The 22,203-nt window shown below is 37.6% G+C and overlaps 1 protein-coding gene across 1 annotated transcript in view; it reads right to left on the reverse strand.

Annotated features, from left to right (window-relative positions):
- grin2aa (glutamate receptor, ionotropic, N-methyl D-aspartate 2A, a) overlaps positions 1-22,203 on the reverse strand; it is a 148,519-nt gene that overhangs the window by 18,145 nt on the left and 108,171 nt on the right. The window contains exons 5-9 of the mRNA XM_017484032.3: positions 13,112-13,314; positions 7,490-7,661; positions 6,135-6,288; positions 2,438-2,563; positions 152-381 (exon numbers count right to left, since the gene is read on the reverse strand). Of these exons, the coding sequence (XP_017339521.1) occupies positions 152-381; positions 2,438-2,563; positions 6,135-6,288; positions 7,490-7,661; positions 13,112-13,314 (885 nt within the window). The remainder of the gene's footprint in view (positions 1-151; positions 382-2,437; positions 2,564-6,134; positions 6,289-7,489; positions 7,662-13,111; positions 13,315-22,203) is intronic.

The following is a 22,203-nucleotide window of genomic DNA, read 5'->3' on the forward strand; positions in this document are numbered from 1 at the left end:
TTCAGATTAAAAAAAAAAAGTAATTCGTAAAGCCGTTACTCAAATCATTTCTAGACTTACTAGACGACTTATTTACTGTTACTTGAGGAATTCAGTCAACTCAGACGGGATGATCTGTAACTGAAAACTCCTTCCAGGAAAGAAGACTCACCTTGTTGTCACTCAGTCCTGTCACCTGGTCCACAAACTCCTCCTGGATCATGAAGGCGGCCAGGTTGGCAGTGTAGCTGGCGAGGAAGATGACGGCGAAGAAGGCCCACACGGACACGATGAACTTGCTAGTGGTGCCTTTGGGGTTCTGCACAGGGACGGAGTTGTTGAAGACCAGACCCCAGAGCAGCCACACCGCCTTGCCCATGGTGAACGAGGGTCCGTGTGGGTCTGAAAGAACAGCACTCCCAAGATCAACTCAAGTTTCTGTAATTACAATTCTGTAAGGTACACTTCTAAATCAAATTGATGTTTTTATCTGTTTGTTCGGTCACAGGAAGTTGCTCTGTAATAATGTCACCCGGGTGCTGGGGGTAATATGTAGTAAAAACGCTGAGTTAGCATTCGGTTTCACATGGATGAAACGCAGGCAGAGCATATGGATGTAATTTAACCTCGGGGATCATTTTAATTGCTGTTTATGCTCAGGGTTATTTGCTGTGGAAAAAATAAATAAATAAAACACTGCTGAGTGTTGTTATAAATGAGTAAGGAATAATACACTCTGTCATGCTGTTACAGGAAAATAATCAGTTCAGACGTGGTCTAATGAAGCATGAATGAGTTGCAACTTCAGCAGTACATCTCAGATTGCTTTATACCACAGTTTGCCAAATCTAACAATTTTCAAAAACTTTTTATTCTTTTATAGATACATTTAATCTTCGTGACACAAGTATGTTTCTGCTCTCGTTTTTAGCGCTTAGCTTCCTGTCCTGAAAACTGTCTCAAATCATAAAGTTACATAAAGTTTTTTACATTTAAATTTTTATTTTATTTACAGTAACTGACACTGGAGACTCCTTCAATAAATATCTCCTTACACAAAAGTCACCATTTCAGCAATTACACATTACTGAATCTCATTTTGTTACTATAGAAACGATAACATATTAGAATGAGTGACTACATTTCATAGCTGCTGTTATGCAACATTAATCTGACCAATCAGAATCCAGAACCCAGCAGCACTGTGGTACAAATTATAATTCATATTTATTTGAACATATTTATTATGCTCTGAACTATAAGCCGAAGCCATTTTGAATGTCTAATTTAAACGAAAGTGTGTTGTAGCCCCAGTCCTTGGTTTTATTTCAGGTAAAAAAATTTTTTTGTATCAGACAGAAGGTGAATGAATGAGGGAGGGAGGGAGGGTTTGAGTTTTCTTGGCTCATCATCAACAGTGTAAGTGTAGGCGGATGGGTAGAGGACAAATTCAACTGAAATTTATTATCTGTAAAGGAATCAAATTCGATCAATAGCTAACCTTGGCACAAAATACATCAAAAACACGGACTGTGATATATAATACGCACTTTGTATTAAACTACAGGACCTGAGGTCAGCTTTTTTAGGCTAAAAGAGCTCTACTTGGATCCATTTCTAGAAAAGGAAACCCTGTGTTGTAGGGTTGTGCATCCAAACTTCCCTCAAAGGTGGGTTCTTCTTGTTAGGTGATACTCTGTTCGAAATAAAAGTAGGAGAAACTTTAATGTCATGCAAGAAACAGTTTTTGGTTTTCTTTTTGATTGATGGATCTTTATAAATTAAAAAAAAAAAGAGTGGAACAATCTTTGCTATGGAAAATGGCACTTTTATTTCTAAGAGTGTAGATTTAACCTCATACTCGAGGGTATATATCACTCTCAGGAATGAGTTCTGTACCTTTGTAACACCCACCAGAATACTCTAGGGCTGAATTTCATTTCCTGTATTGACTGGTTTAATGATGCTGGTGGAGATTCTGAAGCTTTCTGCCAGAAAAGTGAATGTACAGTATAGAGATGGAGTCTACAAACTCACAGTATCATGTATTAAACAGCAGATTACTAGTTTTTACTTACAATTTCCTCGTCCTTGATCAGAAAACAGATTTTTCTGTACCTTTATAGGACAACCATTAAAATGTGTGTTTCTGGTTGGCTGACAGGTATGTTTATCTTGGTAAGTGGCCACAGTATATGCGTAATAACTCCCTGCTATCGGAGTCTTGTTTGCACTGTGACTGTTTTCGCCTCATCTGTTATTTTCTGGATATCACATCACACATCAGCGAGCGTTATCTCTTACTTAGTCACTTGTGGTAGATACTAATATTAGGTGTTTGGCCAGAGGCTTTCCTTTACTCGAGGAACATGAAGGAGTGTATAATTGAGCAGGTTTCTGTGACCTTCGGGACTTAAAGAGAGTAAAGTTTAGCCAGAGGAAGTGGTCATTAGCTTACCTTTGCCCTGGGCCAGGTTCCTGTTAAAACCCAGAGGGCTGATGTACTCGAACATGAACACAGCCATGGCGGTGACCAGGAGCAGCATGACGAACATCATCACCCACACGGATGCACTGAAGGGCTCTGAGGGAGATGAAGAAACAGCATTTATTTATAATCATCGACTTCCGTTTTCCATCCACTCTGTCTAGAGCAATATGTGAGGACAAGCCAGAAAAAAAGAATGGAAAATGTCTATAATATTCTGGCTAAAACTTAATTAACATCCTTCAGTAAATAATTTCTTATTATCAAAAAAATCAGCAATCTTGAAACTATTCAAAATAATATATGTACAAGCAGAAATGTTTGAATAAAATTGTTTTTTCTTTTTCTTTGTCTACTAAAAAAAAAAAATATTTCATTTCATTTATCATTTCTACATGTTCCTCCTCATTAAAATACCCAGATATATGAATATACATAAAAATGCAAAATAACTATTTTATATTTGCATCGTCAAATCCTCCTCATATCACTAACATTAAATACATAATTAGATAATAGTTTATTGTGTCATTTTTATGTCTATTATATGACTTAAATGGTTTGTGTACATTGCCCTTATCAGTACATTTGCATATTGATGAATATGCAAATTTGTTAATATGGAACCACTCCTCATATCCTCTGTGCATCCCATATATCACTAACTTTAGCTAGCTTAGGAAGTTGTCTAGTTAGCTGCTAGTAAACCAGATAGCATTTGTGACAAGTCAACACCCTGAGATATTAGTATTTAAACTGTGATTTAAATCCTCATTTTCTTTACTTCAGCAATCAAATATATATTCTTTAAAATATATTCAATGATACCATGACAACCGCAACTTTGTTCATTATTAACATTTGATAAGTTAGCTAGCCGGTTTGAAGGTTTTGTGGCTAAATGTTTCCATGTACCATATCGTGATCCACAGTCAATTTGCATATCAGGCGTGATGCTGCGATGACACAAGCAGAGCTCATACGTAGCGCCGCCCCTGAATCAGTACTGACAATATCTCAGTTAGTTTTATATATACAAAAAGGTACTAAAATTCACAAAAATTTCCATTTTTTTCCAAATATATTTTCTTTGGAAAAATGTTAAGTAAAATTTGAATTATGTTTCTCATTTAAACTTCTTTTCTATTAAAAAATACATATATGCAAATTAATATGTATGTCAGTAGTCCAACTCAACCTATATAACCTGTATATAATTTAATCAGAAATGATGTTCATTATCATTCCTGAATATATATTTTTCTCCTTGGAAAGTTTTTCCTTTTAAGTCAATTTAAAAAAGAAATAAATAAGTAAATCAATTGGAACAAAAAAAAAAAAGCAAAATCAAGAGCAAATGATCCTCCAAAAACAAAACATAAAAAAAACAATCCACTCATTTAAACTTCATTGGTTTAAATAAAAAAATTTAAAAATAAATGTTTTTTTAGTTTGGCAGAAAAATACAGAATCCCATTTTTTAGGATTTAACAGGATTAAAAATTATAAAACTTATAATAATACTATTAATTCCTAAAAATTTGGATTCTGTATTTAAAAATTATTTAATAGGGTTTTTTTTTTTTTTTTTTTTTTTTGGACAAGCAAACATTTAATCATCTTTGAAACGCTCTATCAAATGTCTGTTGATACACTCAACATAACAAAATTGACATTTTGTAGTAATTTTCACAATTTAAATTAACAAGATAAATATCAGTCATATAGAAAAAGTAAGTACCCACCTACATTTATCACACCTTCAAATTCATAAAATTCAAATCAAGTGTTGAAGATTTGGTGCCAGTGATTAGTACCTGCTTAGGGAGTGCAGGTGGGACATGTCTTATTTATACCCCTCTCATATCTAGTGTCTGGTGTTCCCTTTGTTATTGAGGTGGGTGGTGTCATCATGTCAAGATCTAAAGAGCTCTATAAGGCCTTCAGAAAAAGGTTGTGGATGCCTATGAGTCCGGCAAAGGATTTTAAAAATATCTTCAAATGATTTGAAATACATCATTCCACTGTAAGGAAAATCATCTACAAGTGGCACAGATTTCAAACGACTGCTAATTTGTCCAGGACTGGCCATCCCAGCAAATTCAGCCCTGGAGCAGACCGTCTGATGCAAAGAGAAGTCTCCAAGAACCACAAAATTTGATCACAGGATCTGCTAATAAATCTTTTGGTGTCAAAATGCATGCTTCTACAATCAGAAGGAGATTGCACAAATTTGACCTGCATGTGAGGTGAGCCAGAAAAAAGCCTTTGCAAGACTACAGTTTGCCAATGAACATATAGGCCTTGGCCTTTTGGAATAATGTGCTCTGGACAGATTAATCAAAGATGGAGTTGTTTGACCACAGTAACAGCAGACAAGTTTGGCACAGACCATAGTTTGTCTCAACCAGTTCTCTAGTTCAGTAGGTAGCGAATCAGTATATTGTGTACTCGAGTCACATTGGGACACTGAGAACTGAATTTCCGGTGACATGACAATGTACTTGCATTGTAAAACGTCACCAAAAATGTAAAAATATTTAAGTTTTATATATCATATAAATTTGTTAGCTTAATCACACGTATTTCTCAAATAAAGTCAAATAAAGTTAAAAATCGCTAATGTAATTACTCATTTGAGAGCTACAATAATAATAACAAGCTATTTACATTTGTAGCCGGAAGTTGGCTGAGAGTTTAACCCCCCATTTTTTTGTAGCTGAGAGGCTTCAAAAAACATGACGTCACTTCCTGTAAGGGAACATAGTGAGCATCGATGCTCCCTGGTTTTTGCAGTGCATTGTGGGATTTTTAGGGAGCGACCGTTCCAGTGCACTAGACGGATTTCGCAATTGAAAGAGCCCATAAAATAACCTACTCCGTGATCATTGCCCTAACTACTGAACTAGGGAGCTGATTGAGACACAGGAAGCTCTTAAGGAGAAGCACCTCATACCAACTGGTGGAAATGTTATGATTTGGGGTTGCTTCACTGCCTCAGGGACTGGACAACTTGTATTCCTTAATTCAACTATGAATTCTGCATCATATCAAAGAGTGCCTGAGGATAATGTGAGGCCACTGTGTCTGTGCAAAAGTTGAACTGAAAGTGGACATTTCAACTGGACAGTGATCCTAAGCACACTAGCAAATCCACCAAGGAAAAAAAGAAGAAATGGAGGTTTATGGAATGGCAGAGTCAAAGCCCGGGTTTGAATCCCACTGAAATGTTGTGTGGGGATTTGAAACAGGCAGTACATGAAAGAAAACCCTCAAACATCTTACAACTAAAAGAAAATTGCATGGAAGAGTGTCAAAAATTCCAGCAAGCCTGGTGGACAATTATGCAAACTGCCTACAAGAAATTATTTCTGCTAAAAGAGGGCAATACTAGCTTCAGAGACCAAGGGTGTGCTTACTTTTTCCACAGAATAATATCACATCTATTGATATTTCTGTTGAATAAATGATTGAAAGCAAATTTTCCTTGTGGTTTTGTTCAAGTATATCAACCTTAACAACAGACACAGTTTCAAAGAGGATCAAATGTTTGCTCGTCCAAATATGTCAAAAAAGCCAACGATATCCATGGGGTGTACTTATTTTTTCACATGACTGTATATAAAGTTGAGGAAGACTTTTTGAAGGTGTTAGTGTTAAAATTGACCCAGAAAGGCAGAGGGAGAGACGGTGCCATTGCTGCGGGACACCATCACGCTAATCCCGGTCTCCACAAAAGGAACAGAGAAATCGATGACCTCCGAGCGCTCCTCATTGATCGTCAGCGAGCCCACGGCCATGACGGCTTTCTTATACACCACCTGCAGCGGAAAACAAAGACAACTGAAGGCTCCAAACCTTTACACACACACACACACACACACACTGAGCCACTCTTATATCTCATTTAGCTTCATTTTGCGCCCAGCTGCAGTCGGGATCTGATCACTTTGGTCTCTCAATAAAACAGTAAATCATGTCGCCGCTTTCGCAACCGCTCGCTATCGGGCTCCGTCTGTCTCTAAATTACTTCCAAGAGGCAGAGATAAACAGTTTCTCATTTCAAAGCTGCTGTCGACTCGTCGCATTTTTCTAACACGACTTATTTGATCAGATCTTTACTCTGCCTGTGTTTTTATATATTATTTATCACTAGTATACTTTTAAACTTCTATACACAGTGCAGTGAAGAAAAACTGCTGTGTGCTAGTTAGCATGCACGCATTAGTGTTATGCTAACTGCCTCAAATTAGCTTTCTTTCATTGCTAGCATGGATAAAGTAATTCATGGCAACGAGTTATGCTAAAAAGAGTTTCTGCTACTCTTATTAGCATGTATTGCTCTCTTAGTAATTAGGAGATAAAATACTGTTAATAATTTTGTCCTTTTCCCCCTCCTAAAACACACTGCTAGATTAGGGGAAGTAAAGGGTTAACCTTTCAGTGTTATTAACGGTGACTTTTTAGTAAAATCATTTTAATTTAAACAAAATATTGCTTTAGATAAAGTGAAGTGAAAAGAATATTTTATGATTAATTTTTAAGTATTCAAAATTATATTTAAAATTGAAATTCTGTATTTTCCTGTATTTTCTTAACAAATTTAATTCTTACTTTTAACACATTTTTAAATCAGTGCAAACAATCAATTTGTTTGTTTGTAGGGGCATTCATTTTTTTTTTTACTTTTTTTTTCTCTCTCTTTTTATTTTTAAGTGGGGAGTTTGCTTACAAATTTTTATTTTTAACTTTTAAAAAATCGGGACTTCTACATTTCTGTATTTTTCAATTTTGAAAAATAATAATGAATATGCATGAGGCAGTGAATCCTAATTTGACTTTTAATTTATTTTTCATCAAAATATTTTCTCTAAAATGTTAATTTCACTCTTCAATTAGCTCCGATTTATATGGTGCATTGAATAAAAAAAAATGTTTTATTCCATTTGGAGTTCAGTTTTAACTTGAGTGCAAACATAATTAAAATATTTTTATGCCCCATTTTTGGATGAAGTCCCTCACCTCTCCCACCATGCCGTTCCACACGTTGTTGATCTTCTTCCCATGCTTCCCGTTGGTCACCAGGTAAAGGTCATAGGTGAACTTGACGTTCCTGGCGATCTTCTTGAGGATGTCGATGCAGAAGCCCTTGCAGCATTTTTTGATGTAAGTTCCTCCTCCTTCGGTGGAATTACTGTTGGAGAGGAGATAAATTACAGCAATATATATCCAGAGAGGGCGCAAGAGACACTTCTCTTCCGCCTCACAGAGTTTACGAGCCGAAGCCTTTCAGACCCGTCGAGATACGAGACGTGATAATCGTTTTCAGCCTTTAACATGAATATAAAGCACTTCCTGTTGCTAATTTAAATCGCTCTTCAGATGCGATTGGAGGATTATGACGTGTTGCATGAACACCTCCACATCATTTGTTCAGGGTAATAAAGATTACAGCACACAGACGCATTTGAAACGTGAATGACTGAAGGACTGAATTGTGTCGGGAAGCCGCCGGGAGATGGGATTAGCCTACAGGAGGTATGAAGCATAAAAGCTTGACGAAGACTTGCTGGCACTCAAGAAATCTCTTAATTATTATGAACAGAAGGGTTTCCTCTGGAGCTGCTTTCAGGAGGCCATCAGGAGAAAGAGCCCAGGGGAGAAATTTGGTGTGTTTAGAGATTTCTGGTGCTATTTTTGTAAAAAAAAAAAAAAAAAAAACAAACGAACCCTGAAATATGTTGTATATCATTAGAAAGACAAGAACTTACACTTTCAAGTCATCATGAAGGCTTCATTTTGTGATAAAGCATCAGCAAGCAATCAAGGTTTGAATATACAAAATTTGTTCAAAATGTCCACCTTATACTCGTTATTATCTCTCAATTTTTATTCATGACACAGGAATTTCTTTTTTTCAATTTATAGTGCCACAGATTCATCAAAATTTTAGGTTCACATCGGATTATTATAACAATTCTTATTGATTTTCCAGCATTTCTAAAAAAAAAAAAAAAGGAAATAATAAAATTGCTTATTTCGTCAAAAGATCGTGAACGTGCAACTCTGCCGTGTCACTCAAAACACAAAAAGCTATTTCATCATGTTATTTGTTGAAATACATGTATAAATAATGCCACCAACAAAGACATAAAGGGTGGTGGTAAAAGAGTAGTGCACACACTACTCAACTGTGCAGCATTGCTTGCACAAACTTGATCTGCATGGAAGAGTCATCAGAAGGAAAAGAAAATGCAAAAAAAACCCCAAACATTTAGATAACATTTTGGAAACAAGTGCTGAGGACTGATTAAGTAAAAATAAAACTTTTAGTGTGCTAATCCTCGGTTCGGGATTAGCCTACTAGCACAAAACAACAAAGTTTACTGTATTTTTTTCCCTAACTCTGAGTGTGGTTTTCAATGCGATATGGAATTTATTAAAGGAGCTTATTAAAGGAGGCGGATTCGAGTCATGATCTATGTACATATTTATTAATTATATGGTTAAAATATACAATGCACTCTTTTTTTTTTTGCACATACTCATTTTTTGCATATTACTCAGAGGTTTTACACACTGATACACATCACTCGCTGAGTTTTACTTCCGTGCTGTTCACCCTGCTTTTGAGTACTTCCGGAATCTAAATGCAGAATTGTGAAAAGGGCCCAATGTCAATGATTCTTACATCCTGAAACAAAGAAAGTACCCAGGTCCACTACATATGACAATATTGTCAATTTCTAAACAATGTTATGGGCCTAGAAACATTTTGAACATTATTCACTCTCTCACTGCCAGTATTCTGGTCAGGTTCATGATGGATCTGGAGCCTATCCTGGGAAAACTAGGTGTGAAGAAAGGGAGGAGATACAAGTCCTCATGACTTATATGCCAGTATATAGAAAATTCTAAAGGGTTCACAAACTTTCAAGCAGCACAGCAGAGGCAATTTAGTTTAAACAACACCCCTACTGGGATGCTTCTGCGAGGTGAACTGGAGAACTTGGGAGGAAAACCACATAGACTTTTGGAGAGCATGAGAATCTCCACAGAAGTAACGCAAGCTCAGGCTCAAACCATGGAGCTGTGAAGCACCACGCCATGCAAGTGGCTGATAATCATCGTGACAGAGCAAACGAATGCTAAACATTAAACACATGAAGCTATGATGAAGAAAACGGCTCACTCCGCTCACAGAGAACAAAAAGGTGCTGAAAACATGCTGAAAACATCCAGCCACACGCCTTCATATTGCTCACAACAAGCTTCCTTCCGTCTCCGCTATGAACCACATACACACACACACACAGTAATCCAGTTTAACATCGATCTCTCCCCCGGGCTGCATTCTATGAAGCACATTCGGCATATTTGCCCGGCTCTTTTCCTCCCTCAACTATTTTATTCAATCTCTTTTATGGAAGGTTTCATTATTTTATAAAGACAAATACACACAAAAAAAGAACGAGAGAGTCTATGCTTCCTACTACATTGTGTCGTCTCCCCTGTGTCAAACCAATTAAAACATGAAAACACACATCACTGGGCAGAGGCACTTTATACCACTGAGTCACAGGTCACTTGTAGGAGTGTGAGAGTTTTCAGCTATAAGAGTGATGAGGAAATGGAGCGAGTGTAGTCATACAAAATCCGATCTTAACACTAAAAACTCTCCAAAGTGCCATTAAAAGTTCCCAACTAAGATTTTCTTTCTTTCTTTCTCACAAAACTGCCAAAAAGAAACTCTGTAGTGTTTGATATGTAAGGAATGAAACACGACGTGTCGTAGCTGTGGTATCCACTTCGGGATATGCTGATGTAAGAAAATAATCGACACCACTTTTATTCTGTTATACTGCTAATCAATATCACTGTTACCATAGCAACGTTGTACCAAATTATTTTCCTATAACATGTCCCGAACCACAACAATTTGCTAACAATCACAATTTTTCAATCAATCAAAGTCTGGAACTTCTTACTTTTTATCCGTTTATAGTTACATTTAACGTAATAAGAAGTTCTCACTTACATTACAGAAGTTCATACCTCAAACCGTAAACTCCTCTATTCTAAAGATGCCAGAAAACTTTACGTCTGAATGTTACAAAACTCTGACACTGGAGACACCTTCCTTGAACGTTAAATATAGATCTCCTTATAGATTAATCACCTTTCAAATACGTTTATGTGGCGCGTCCGACTTACAAGTTCCTGTGAATGACGTTACTATGAATGACGAAATGAGCACATTAATATAAACACTACTGTTAGAGCTGCTGTTGTAGTATTAAATGATCCATAGTGTAGTTAATCACGTTTGACATCCTGGGGTTCATTAAGAGATGATTCATTTTTAGAAATCTTATCTAAGATAAGACAATATTCACAGCAGAAACAGCAGAAATATTTGGCTGTAACAGTAAAGAACATGTCTGTGTGTATATTTTTGTTTAAATGCAGCCATAGTTCGTGTTCATGCTCATAGACTCCCCCCCAAAAAAAAAAAAACATCCTTCACTAGCCTTTCTAGAACAAACGGGAGAAGAAGTGGTCTCTGGTGTCACGTATCTTGCTGGGTTTGTCCTGCAGAACTCGACAGTTAAGTAATTTCTGTGATAAGGTGGCGAGAGAAGAGCTATTAGATAGCGCTGGAGAGGAGATAGAGGAAGAGAGTGAGTTTGTGTGGCAGCATGCATCACTGAGCTCTTCCTCTTCCTCCTCCTCCTCTTCTTCTTCTTCTTCCTGGATGCTCAAGTTCGAATTCTGCCGTAGGAGGAAAGCAATACAGAGTTTACACGCAGACGTGTGCAGTAAACCAAGAGCTCTGAATCGTGTCAGTGATCCTGCGAGATCACCATAATTAGCATTGCGCAAAAAAAACAAAAAAACAATCGCCCTTAGCAACCAGAGCCAGAGACACGTTATGTAACATACTGTATATACACATTTACATCGCGTCATCACAATTCTGCCATCTTATTGGTTTACAACGTGCGGATACATTTTCAATAACGGAGCTCTGAAAAATAGTGCAGGTTTGTTATCGTTTCTATAGAAGCAGCTTTATGCATAATAATGAACAGATTTAAAAAAATATATATATATATATATATATATATATATATATATATATATATATATATAATTGTTCATTAAAAGATGTTTATTTAACATTTAAGGAGGAGTCTCCTGTGTCAGAGGTGAAGCTGTAAATTACAGAGGAGTTTATGTTTTACTGGTGAAGGAGTGACTTTTTATAGCTAACCTATAGTAAAATATGCCGTTTCACGGATGTTAAATATAACTTTAGAGGGAAGTATGACGTGTCATTCTTTAATAAATAAAAAAAATAATAAATTGTTGGTAAAGAGAAAGAAAATCCTTTTATTGGAAAAGAATCAACCTTGGGGTAGTACTTGTAACAGTAACTCTTTCATAAAAATGATATTAAGTGAAAAATATACTAAATATAAATATAAATATAATGTAAAAGGTTTTATCAAATCAAATTTGTCAAATCTCTCATTATTCAATTACAATAAAACAAACGTAACATTATTAAACCTAAAAGCTTGAAATTGTCAAATGTTTTTTGCTGAGGCTGAAGTGGATAAAATAACAGAAACTCACAGTGATATATTAATAGCAATAGTTTCCATGATTGTCTCATAATCACACAATGAGAACTATTATATTTACTCATGTATAGTCACAATATTTTATATTTTTACTGTATAAATTATCTTACATATCATCCTAATATTTTTCACTATGAAATTATAACACATACACGCTTAAAATGGTGGATCGGATTTCAGAGAAAACATATTGGATGTATTGGATACTGTGACAAATGGTAACGATTGGAAATGGATTTGGAAAAAATATATATTTTGGGACGGTAAATGTTTACATATAAAGAGAGACAAAAAACAGATCCCTTATTCCTCTTTTGTTCAGATTGATTTGATTATATTTACACTTTATACTGTACATTATTATATTGATTATTTAATATTATGCAAGTGATTTTTGCATGAAAGAGTTCAGTTTTTTATTTAAATTAAAGCTTAGCATTTAAAAGAAAAAAGAAAACAATATCAGGCGAGTCTTGGTATTGGCTGATACTTAAGGTTTCAATGTCAGTATCGGAAAAGAAAACGTTCTCGATCCATCTCTAATTGACATTTAACAACAACAACAACAACAAAAACAACAAATCTGAAGCTGTTGCATGGCAGTGTGGATGTCAGTTGTTAGACGCTGTCAGACCATATTTACAGTTCACCAGCAGGCCAATTAGAACGCTGTGCTTTGATCATCTGACCTGTAATTTTCTCAAAAAGCTGAAGTATGCTTACCCAGCGAGGAAGTTGCTGAACACAGCAGTCCTGTAACGGAAAGGCAGCGCCACCACCATGACATGCCTATAAACCCTTTTAACAAGCCTTCCTGAAGGGATAAAAAATGACTCCAGGGCTTTTTGGGCCGAGTTTCCGTTTGTAAATCAATTTCAAAAGCGCATATTGATAAGACAGAGAAAACACTTAGCTAAAAGCTGGAATAAATAAACAAAGAAAAATAAATAAAGAAAAGACACGAGACAGATTAGTTAGAGATTGGGCCGGGACTCACTCTTTGATGTGCTTGCGGCAAGGCACTGAGTTCCGCATGCAGGTTCCCGTCAGACGTTCCACGTTCTCCACGATGACGAAGGGCTTCTCCTCTAAAGTCACGATGCTCAGGTGATTATCGTCCGTCTCCGCGTCACCAAAGGAGTTGAAGCGCGGCCACACCGGGTACTTCAGCGTCAGACTGTGGTTCTCCCATTTACCCATCTGTAATAAAATAATCCTCATCATCATCATATCAAAACAACAACAAAAATAATAATAATAATAATAATAACAACAACAATAATAATAATAATAATAATAATAACAACAACAACAACGACAAAGTTTATCTGGAAATAAAGATGGTCATAAGGTGTTAATTAAATTTCTATTAATCACATGGTTTGTAGTAACACGCTCTTGATCGTTTCTATAGCAACAGCTCATTCACAGGGGCGTTTGTGGAAGGAGTCTCGAGTGTCAGTGCTTTGTAGCAGTCAGAAGTAAAACTGTAACTTTTCTGATATCTTCAGGACAGACAAGATCTTATTAAATTCATGAGAGAGAGAGAGAGAGAGAGAGAGAGAGAGAGACAGAGAGAGAAGAGGCTGTTGAGGGAAGGACTGTTTACAGCTGCTATAACTATAATTCCACAACATAAAATGTAACTAGATATTTATAAAAAGATTCAAATGTTCTTTAATGAATAAAAACAAAAAAGTAATCTGTGGCAAGTAGCTATAGAGGAAGAGGAATTAAAACACTTCAGGATGTGATATTATAGGAACTTCAGTGTGGTAACAGTGATTCTGCTTCATTGCTGATTATTTTCCTATAACAGCATGACACAGAGAGTTTTATTCCATACTTAAGAGTTCACTGGATAATTAAGGGTGCTTTGCTTTTTAAAAAAATGTTTCTATTTGAGTCAAACTCTGTATTTAAGTAATAACCCTGATTCTCACGTGATGTTACACCCCAAACAGAACATTCCAGAATATTTGGAGCACAACAAAGCTGAGCTGAGTGCATGAGCATCAATTCTTAATGTAAAAGGACTCAAAGTGCCAAACCACGCTCGTGTTCTCTCTCCATTCTGCTTCTCCGGCTTTTTTCCCCCCTCTTGTTTTCTTCAGGCGTTTGATCTGCTCTTGTTCTTTCCTACTCGAGTGCTTTCAAGCTGACTTTACATTTAAGAAAGTGTCTCTTTGAGGCTCCCCTGCCCTTGAAAACTTCACGGACACTGCGTAGAACACGTTCACACACGCGCACGCACACGCACACACACACACACACTCACTACCTTTAATGTCTTGAGCTATTAAGAAACTGTTCGGATTAAAAAGCTTTTCATTTTTCAGTTCACACAGCAGTAACATGAACATGTTTCAGGGATCAGCGCCGGTGGCTCTTAGCTCTCCTTCTTCCTCCTAATAGCACATTATCTCCTGAATTAGCCTTATTTCCAGAGAAGGTTTTGTTTCCAATCTATTCCTCTGAGACCCTTTCAGCGTGTTCCGGGTCATAAAATTCTCTATATCTATAAAAGAAACAAAAAGAAACAAACACGAGACAACACACCGAAATAAGGATTGTCACACTGACTTTTATAACTGTGCATAACAGACAAGCACCTACCTCTTTTCCACTTCAAAAAAAAAAAAATGAAGGAAAAAAAAAAGGGGAAAAAAAGAGAAAAAAAGTCAGAGTGCTAAGTAGACTACTACACCAGGAGATAAGCAGCGAAGCGAAAAGGGAAAAGAGAAACAGAGCGATAAAGACAGAAGCCAGTCTTCCAAACACTGAGTAATAACGCCGCTCGAGCCACTCTGAATCAAACTTGCTCATTAGGTAAATATAATTAAACAGAGGCTTGACGACGCAGCCGTGCAGAGAATCCGCATTAACATCCTTAATTTCATCCACACGGTAATGCCGAGTTTACGAGAAAGGACACTCACTCGTTATTTTAGTTGCTTCACTCGACTGAGCGCGGAAAGAGAAGGAGTTTGAGTTAAAAGTCATCAAGATCTTCACTTTCTCATAACCGTCATGTGGGAAGACTGAAAATTATATTGCGTCATATTTTAGGCATTTCAGGCTATTGTTTTTAGAAGATATATTTTTCAATAATATATGTATATCTATTAACCATTTTGCGCATAATTTGGCTGAATATGACGCCTTGCTACCACAGATTATACAAATATGTATTAATATAATAGAACGTGAGCCAAATACAAATTTGTTTTGCATTGTTCAGCGTGACTGAATTCTCGATTCTGATTGGTCAGAAGGATTTGAACTTCATTACTGCGCTAGTTCTAATATGTTATTGTTTCTATAGTAACAGCTCATTCACTGGGACTTGTACATCTTCGGCAATGTGACGTTTATTTAACATTTATTTAACAGACAGACTGTCAGTAAAAAGTTGTAAAGTTCTCCGGCGTTTTCATGACAGAGGAGTTTACGCTTTTTTTTGCAGTTTCTCTATAACAAACAATGACAAGCTGTGTTTTTTTTGTGTGTGGTCATATTAACTTCAAGAGAAAGAATAAACAGAGGCTAGTGAGGGAACAACTGTTTATAGCTGCTATAGAGTAAGTGAGAACTTGTTTCTTGGATAATGAGTCTTTATTGATCACATATACACAGTGAAATTCTTTTCTTTGCATATTCCAGCATGTTAGGAGGTAGTGGTCAGAGCACAGGGTCAGCCATGATTCAGCACCCCTAGAGCAGAAAAGGTTAAGGGCCTTGCTCAAGGGCCCAACAGTGGCAGCTTTGCAGGGGCTTGAACCCCTACCTTCCGATCAGTAACCCGGAGCCTTAACCACCAAGCCACCACTGCCCATAACATTGAATGTTATTTCTATAACACTATATAGGCTACAATGTTATTTGTGACATTAGGCCTATATAGTACATTGCCAGTCAAAAGTTTTGGAATGCATGGAGGGTTTTTTTTTATTTATTTGTGTCTAAATAAGGATAAAAATGAAACATGTGTTTGTTGAGTCTCTGCAGTATCACCACTGAGACACAGATTCAGGATTTTAATTGTTAACTCCCCAAGCGTTATAACGATCCCACACTAATTCTAATTTCATGCGCTGATCTCGATCTGGCTCCGTTTCCAGACGCCAGATGAATCACAGATGAGTGACAGGCCCATGGGTCATTATCATCACCACCTTCAGGGCCCCGGAGATACCAGGTTTTATCTTTAGCAGCTCTGTGCCTCTATAGATAAAGAGGAACAGATTAGAAATCAGCATCTTTGCTCAATAAGAACAGCAGAAAGCTCGTCTAGGAGGTCTGTTTGCAGATAAGATAAACGGCCCACGTCCAGCTTTGTTCAGGACGGATAATTAATGACTGTGTAAGACGGAGGAGGCCGGGGTGTGCTCCGAGCTCGTGAAATGTCGAGTCTGCAGGTTGTTGAGAGCACAGATACACATTCTACAGAAACAGCTGTATTCTCTCATTCTCTAGAGTACTGACTCCAGTTAGATGAGGCTAATAGATGTACTGGATCATTTATCCATTACATTGTATAGAGATACTTTAGGGATCATCTGACAATTAACTTAATATGTTAACCTGAACTAACCATGAACTTGGATTTTTAAAAAAATCCCAAAAAACAACAACAAATAAGTCAAATAATCAGCACCATCAATGAATAAAATTAAACTACGCCTTAATGAACATGTTCAGAACTGAGAAGCTGAAATATTTACAGATTTACACTAATTTGTGTGATTTTGAGTCGTGCATCGAATAAACAGTCAATGGAGGTCGATTCCATTAACATTTGATACGTTAGTTAATGAAGGGAAAAGATAGTAAAAATAAAAAAGTGTTAAAAAAAAAAAAGTTAATTAATTAATTAATTAATGGAAGGTAGTTAAGAGATTGGGCGGGGGGATTGGGGTCTTAAGATCAGCGCACACAAACTGCATAATCAAAGATTAAATGATAAAACATACATGCGCTACTGTATGTGAAAGCCAATACTGTAGGTAAAGGTAGTGTATTGAAAATACACTGTATATTGTTGTAGATAACAAATAGTTGAGCCAAATTTATTTTTTGTTTATATTAATGTGCTCGCTCCGATAACTTATCTTTATGTTATACGTTATAGTAACATTTCACAACATTCCACAGAAATGTGTGTAATCATTCATATGGTTCATAAGTTTGCTGCAAGCTTATTTTTTTAATTCAAGGAAGGAGTCTCCCGTGTCAAATGTAACTTAAATTTTTCCGACATGTTCAGGACAGAGGATACTCACACTTTTGCTGTTTCTTGGTAACATGACGATCTGCTTTTTTTTTGCCTTATAAAGTTGAAGAGAGAGAAAAAATACAGATACTGGTGAGGGAATCAGTGTTTGTAGCTGATTCAACGTAAGTGAAATTTGTTTTGTGGATGTCTGTAACATTAACCATCACTATAAAATAAATGGCCAAAAATAAGCATTATTCTTTAATAAATCCAAAATTGTAATCATTGGCAACTTGCTGTGCTGTAAGAGGAATGAAACACTCCGTGTCATGCTGTTTTTTGACTTACAGTAACTCCCGCTTTATCACATCATCCTATCGTTGATTATTTTCCTGTAACAGCATGAGATGCTCCTGTACATGTCACCTAATTGCTTGTATTGCTGCACATTTCAGCATGTGCACAAGGTTTGAAGATATGTAACAGTCTGTACAACAGGAAATCATTATTTTTTTTTCTTTACTCTACACCTACACCTCTGGACAGCATGTGGAGCGTGAGCACTCATAAATTCATATGCAGTCCATATCGATCTGTTCCCAGAAGACTGCATCTATTATATGTCCTTTTCCTTATTAAATCGAGAGCCATATTAGTCGAAACTGAACCATCTTGCAGCACACTGTGGGAGAAGCTATTATACAAATATCGACTGGCTCTATTAGTGCTTCTGGTCCTGTATTGTGTGTTCTGTATCCTGTGTATGGCACCAAATTAGTATTCCTTATTGCTGGGCTCATGGAATACCTGCTAAGTAATCGGTATTACCTTTTGCTTCATTTTCCGAGTTTCAATTCTAGAGTCAGGCTTCCAAGCTCTGTAAAAATGCATATTATAATTTTACGTGTCTTTTGTATTGCAAAGAATATTTACATTTGAAACCATGTCTGCAATACAGATTTCCAGTTACATAATTGAGAGAAAGAATGGGAGAAAACAATCCCATCTACATGGCGAGTGTTGACACTGTATTCATTACTGCCCTGCTCTCAATTTACAGCAACCCTCCCTCTAATCCAATTGAACCTCGCTGCTGCGCAAACATCCACGCAGATAATTGATACCGTTTTGTCGTCTCATCTCATGACACCATTCCTGCCGTCTATCAAATCACATCTTCATCTCTGCCACTTTCTCAATAAGCATAACTGGCCCAAAGAAGAAGAGACTTCACATGGATATAAGTGGAAGCTGTATTATCGACAAAGTGCCAGGAAGCAGCTCAAATGATGGTATGACATTTTAATGAACCAGAACTAAACTATATAAAGAAAGTAATAAAAGGAGAGATTTGGATACGATGCTTTTGGGCTGATGAGGAAACACAGGAGTGGGAAAACCAAAGCATCAATGGTACAGCTTTTTGGGAGAAGATCATGTCCACCATATCATTGACAAGCAAGCTGTCAAGGAGCAGCTGGAATGATTCTGGGCTTGTTTGAGGGTGGGGCTTATAATCACAGGTTTGCGTTCATACTTACATTCTTACTGGATCTATCATGTAATTCCATATGCCACTTTTGTAAAAGGGTAGGCACTAGGTTTTGCTGATTTTGGGGCTTTTTTATGCATGGCATGACATTATTTAAGGAAACCTGCAGGCTGGCACCAGACCTGAATTTTTTCATGAGACTCTCAGTGCAAGGACTCGCCCCACAAAGGTAAGGTAATTATAGCACTCCAGTCTGTAGAAAAGTCTGGATAAATATATTAAAACTTGAAACAGGAAGTAACATGATATTACTCAGATAGCTTCCACACACATCGCAATTATGTAAGCCCCAGACCAGTGTTTTCAACCAGGGGTCGGTTCTCTGGACCACTCTGGGGCTCGAAGTGTGAAAGTGTGAATATGACTTAACAGTATGAAAGAAACATAAGGGACCTTGGGTCACTTAGTGGCCAAATTGTCAAGGAATACAAGAGTGAGACATTAAAACATCAAAACAACTCTGCAAGTCTTCTCAGGGAACAAAATCACTGAGAAAGTGGTGCAGAGCTGCTCAAGTGTCGGCAAAACATTTTAACAATCCTTCAGGGAGTACAGAAGGAAAGAATTACTGGGTTTTCCAGGTCATTTTTGGGCCAGAGGAGCAAAATCACTGGATCAGCTGCTGCTGCTGATTCCTCAAGGATAATCAAGCCAAACAAGACAAGCTTTCTCACCAACCATGCCATCAATGAGGGTGTCGCAGAGCAGCTCGAATGAGGGCCATGAAATTCCAGTGGTCCCTGACTCTGAGATGTGAAGGAAACAGTGAAAGAAAGCACCATCGGAGAGATCAGACTGACTTTTGGGTTGAGTGGAAAATTAAAGCCACAGTTCTGCTGCTTACTCAAGTTTAATTGGGCCAAACCGACAAGCTTTCTCTCTGATTTAAACATCCACCATGCCGTCGACAAAGGCCATAGAGGAGCTTGAATGATGGCACAACAATAACTGAACCTTAAAAGAAAACATATAAAGGCAGTACTTAAAGAAAGAAGTACAGTGTAGATCGGATTGTTTTGGGGTTCTGACAAATTGAAGCAGAATACACAAGCGGAAAATCACAGCATCACTTCTGCTGCTTCGTCAAATATAATCGAGCCAAACAAGACAAGTTTTCTCTCAGGTTTATAACGCCCACCATGCCATAGACAAGGTGTCACCAAGCAGTTGGAGTGATGCCATGACATTCTAATGATCCCCAACTGAGAGATATGAAGGAAGAGGAGAACTCAGAGACTGCTTTTCAAGTTGAAGTGGAACACTGGAGTGGAAAATCAAAGCATCAATTCTGCTACTTCCTCAGATGTTATCAGGCCAAACTCCACAAAGCTTCCATAGGATTTAAATGCCCACAGAGCCATCTACAAGTTTCTACTGAACAGCTCAAGCAATTTCACAACAATTTAATGATCTCTGACTGAGAGATCTGACAGAAATGGTGAAAATAATTTCAGTCTGGGCCAAATTGACCAAGAATACAGGAGTACATAATTAAAGCGACACCTCTACTGCTTCCTGAAGCATAATTGGCCCAATCAAGACAAGCTTTCTTTCCATTTTAAACGCCCACCATGTTACGGCCGGGTGCCATGGAACAGCATGACTGGTGCCAAAACATCTCTGAAATGAACAATATGAGGGGAGAAGCAAAAGAAAGAAGTGCCGACCAAAGCATCACAGAATCTATTCGACCCAAACAAGACAAGCCTTCTAATGGATTCACACATCCACAAGGTACCTCAGTGCAGCTCCAGGGATGCTACATCATTTTAATGAGCTCTGATTGAGAGTTATAAGGGGGTAGGGGAAAATATTAGGCCCAGGCTAAATTAAAGAGGAATACAGGAGGTTGAAAATCACCAACAGCACTAAATCTACTACTTCCTGTCCAAACAAGACGCATGGTCTAACTGATATGAATACCCACAATGCCATTGACAAGGTGCCACAGAGCACCTTGAGTGATGCCACAACATCTTAACGAACCCTGAAAAGCTCAGCAAAATGAAGTAGCTTGGGCTAAATTTGGGCTAGGCCAACATAGCAGGAAATCAATAATCGGCCCAAACAAGATGAGCCTTCTGAAGAATTTAAGCACCAACCATGCCATTGATAGCAGAGTATAATTAGCTCAAAAAAGATGCACTCTAATTGATTTATATGCCCACAGTGACATTGACAAGCTGCCACGGAGCATCATTAATGATGCAATGACATCTAAAAGAACCCTGACTGAGAGATATGAAGCATGCAGCAAAATGAAGGAACTGGGCCAATTTTGGGCTGGGGTAAATTAGCAGAAAATCAAATCATGAGGTACAAACGGCCCAAACAAGACAAGCCTTCTAAACGACTCTAAACACTCACCATGAAATCAGCAAGGTGCTACTGAGCAGCTTGAGAGATTCTCTAACATTTTAATGATCTCTGATTGAAAGACAGGAACTGAAATCAATTTCGGGCCAAATTTCAGGAGTATAATCAGCCCAAACAATGTGTATTCACTGATTTCAATATGCACAATGCCACTGACAAGGTGCCACAGAGCAGCTTGAGTGATGCCACGACATCGTAATGAACCCTGACTGAGCGATATAAAGAGTGCAGCAAAATGAAGGAGCTCGGGCCAATTTCAGGCTGAGCCAAATTAAATAGGAACACAGCAGAAAATCAAAGACACGCCTTCTAAATTAATCTAAATGCCCACCATGGCATGGACAAGGTTTTACCGAGCAGCTCGAGTGATGCTATAACAGTTTAATGAACCCTGACTGAGAGATATGAAGAGAGCAACAAAAGAAAGAACCTTGGGCCAATTTCAGGCCGGGCCAAATTAAAGAGGAACAAGCTTTCTAAAAGAGTTTAGACGCCCACCATGGCATCAACAAGGTTCTACCGAGCAGATCGACATTTTAAATGATTACTGAAGGGAGCAGCGGAACAAAGAAGCGTCAGAGAACTCGGGCCACTTTTGTACTGGGGCCAAATTGAAGAAGAATACAGGAGTGAAAAATGAGAGCAGTTTTCCAAGGTGACAGCAGTTCACTCTGCCTTCTCTGTTCCCTGCTTGTTGGTAAAGGGGGAATAATGCAAGTGGCAAAGCAGCTTATTTCCTGCTAGCATAGTCTACGACTTAGCAGTCAGACCAATTTAGTGCAGGTCTCAGCAAGGTCACCGAGATAGAGGGATTAGATCGAGAGGGCCGACATTCCATTACTGCGTCTGACAATTGTATCAAAATCTATCAACGATACTCAGATTTACGGCCGAATATCAAGTGGCCCCTCAGAGCTGAGGCAAGATGGACGTTGATGACCCTATC

The sequence above is a fragment of the Ictalurus punctatus genome, chromosome 2, assembly GCF_001660625.3.
Source record: "Ictalurus punctatus breed USDA103 chromosome 2, Coco_2.0, whole genome shotgun sequence".
Taxonomy (NCBI): domain Eukaryota; kingdom Metazoa; phylum Chordata; class Actinopteri; order Siluriformes; family Ictaluridae; genus Ictalurus; species Ictalurus punctatus.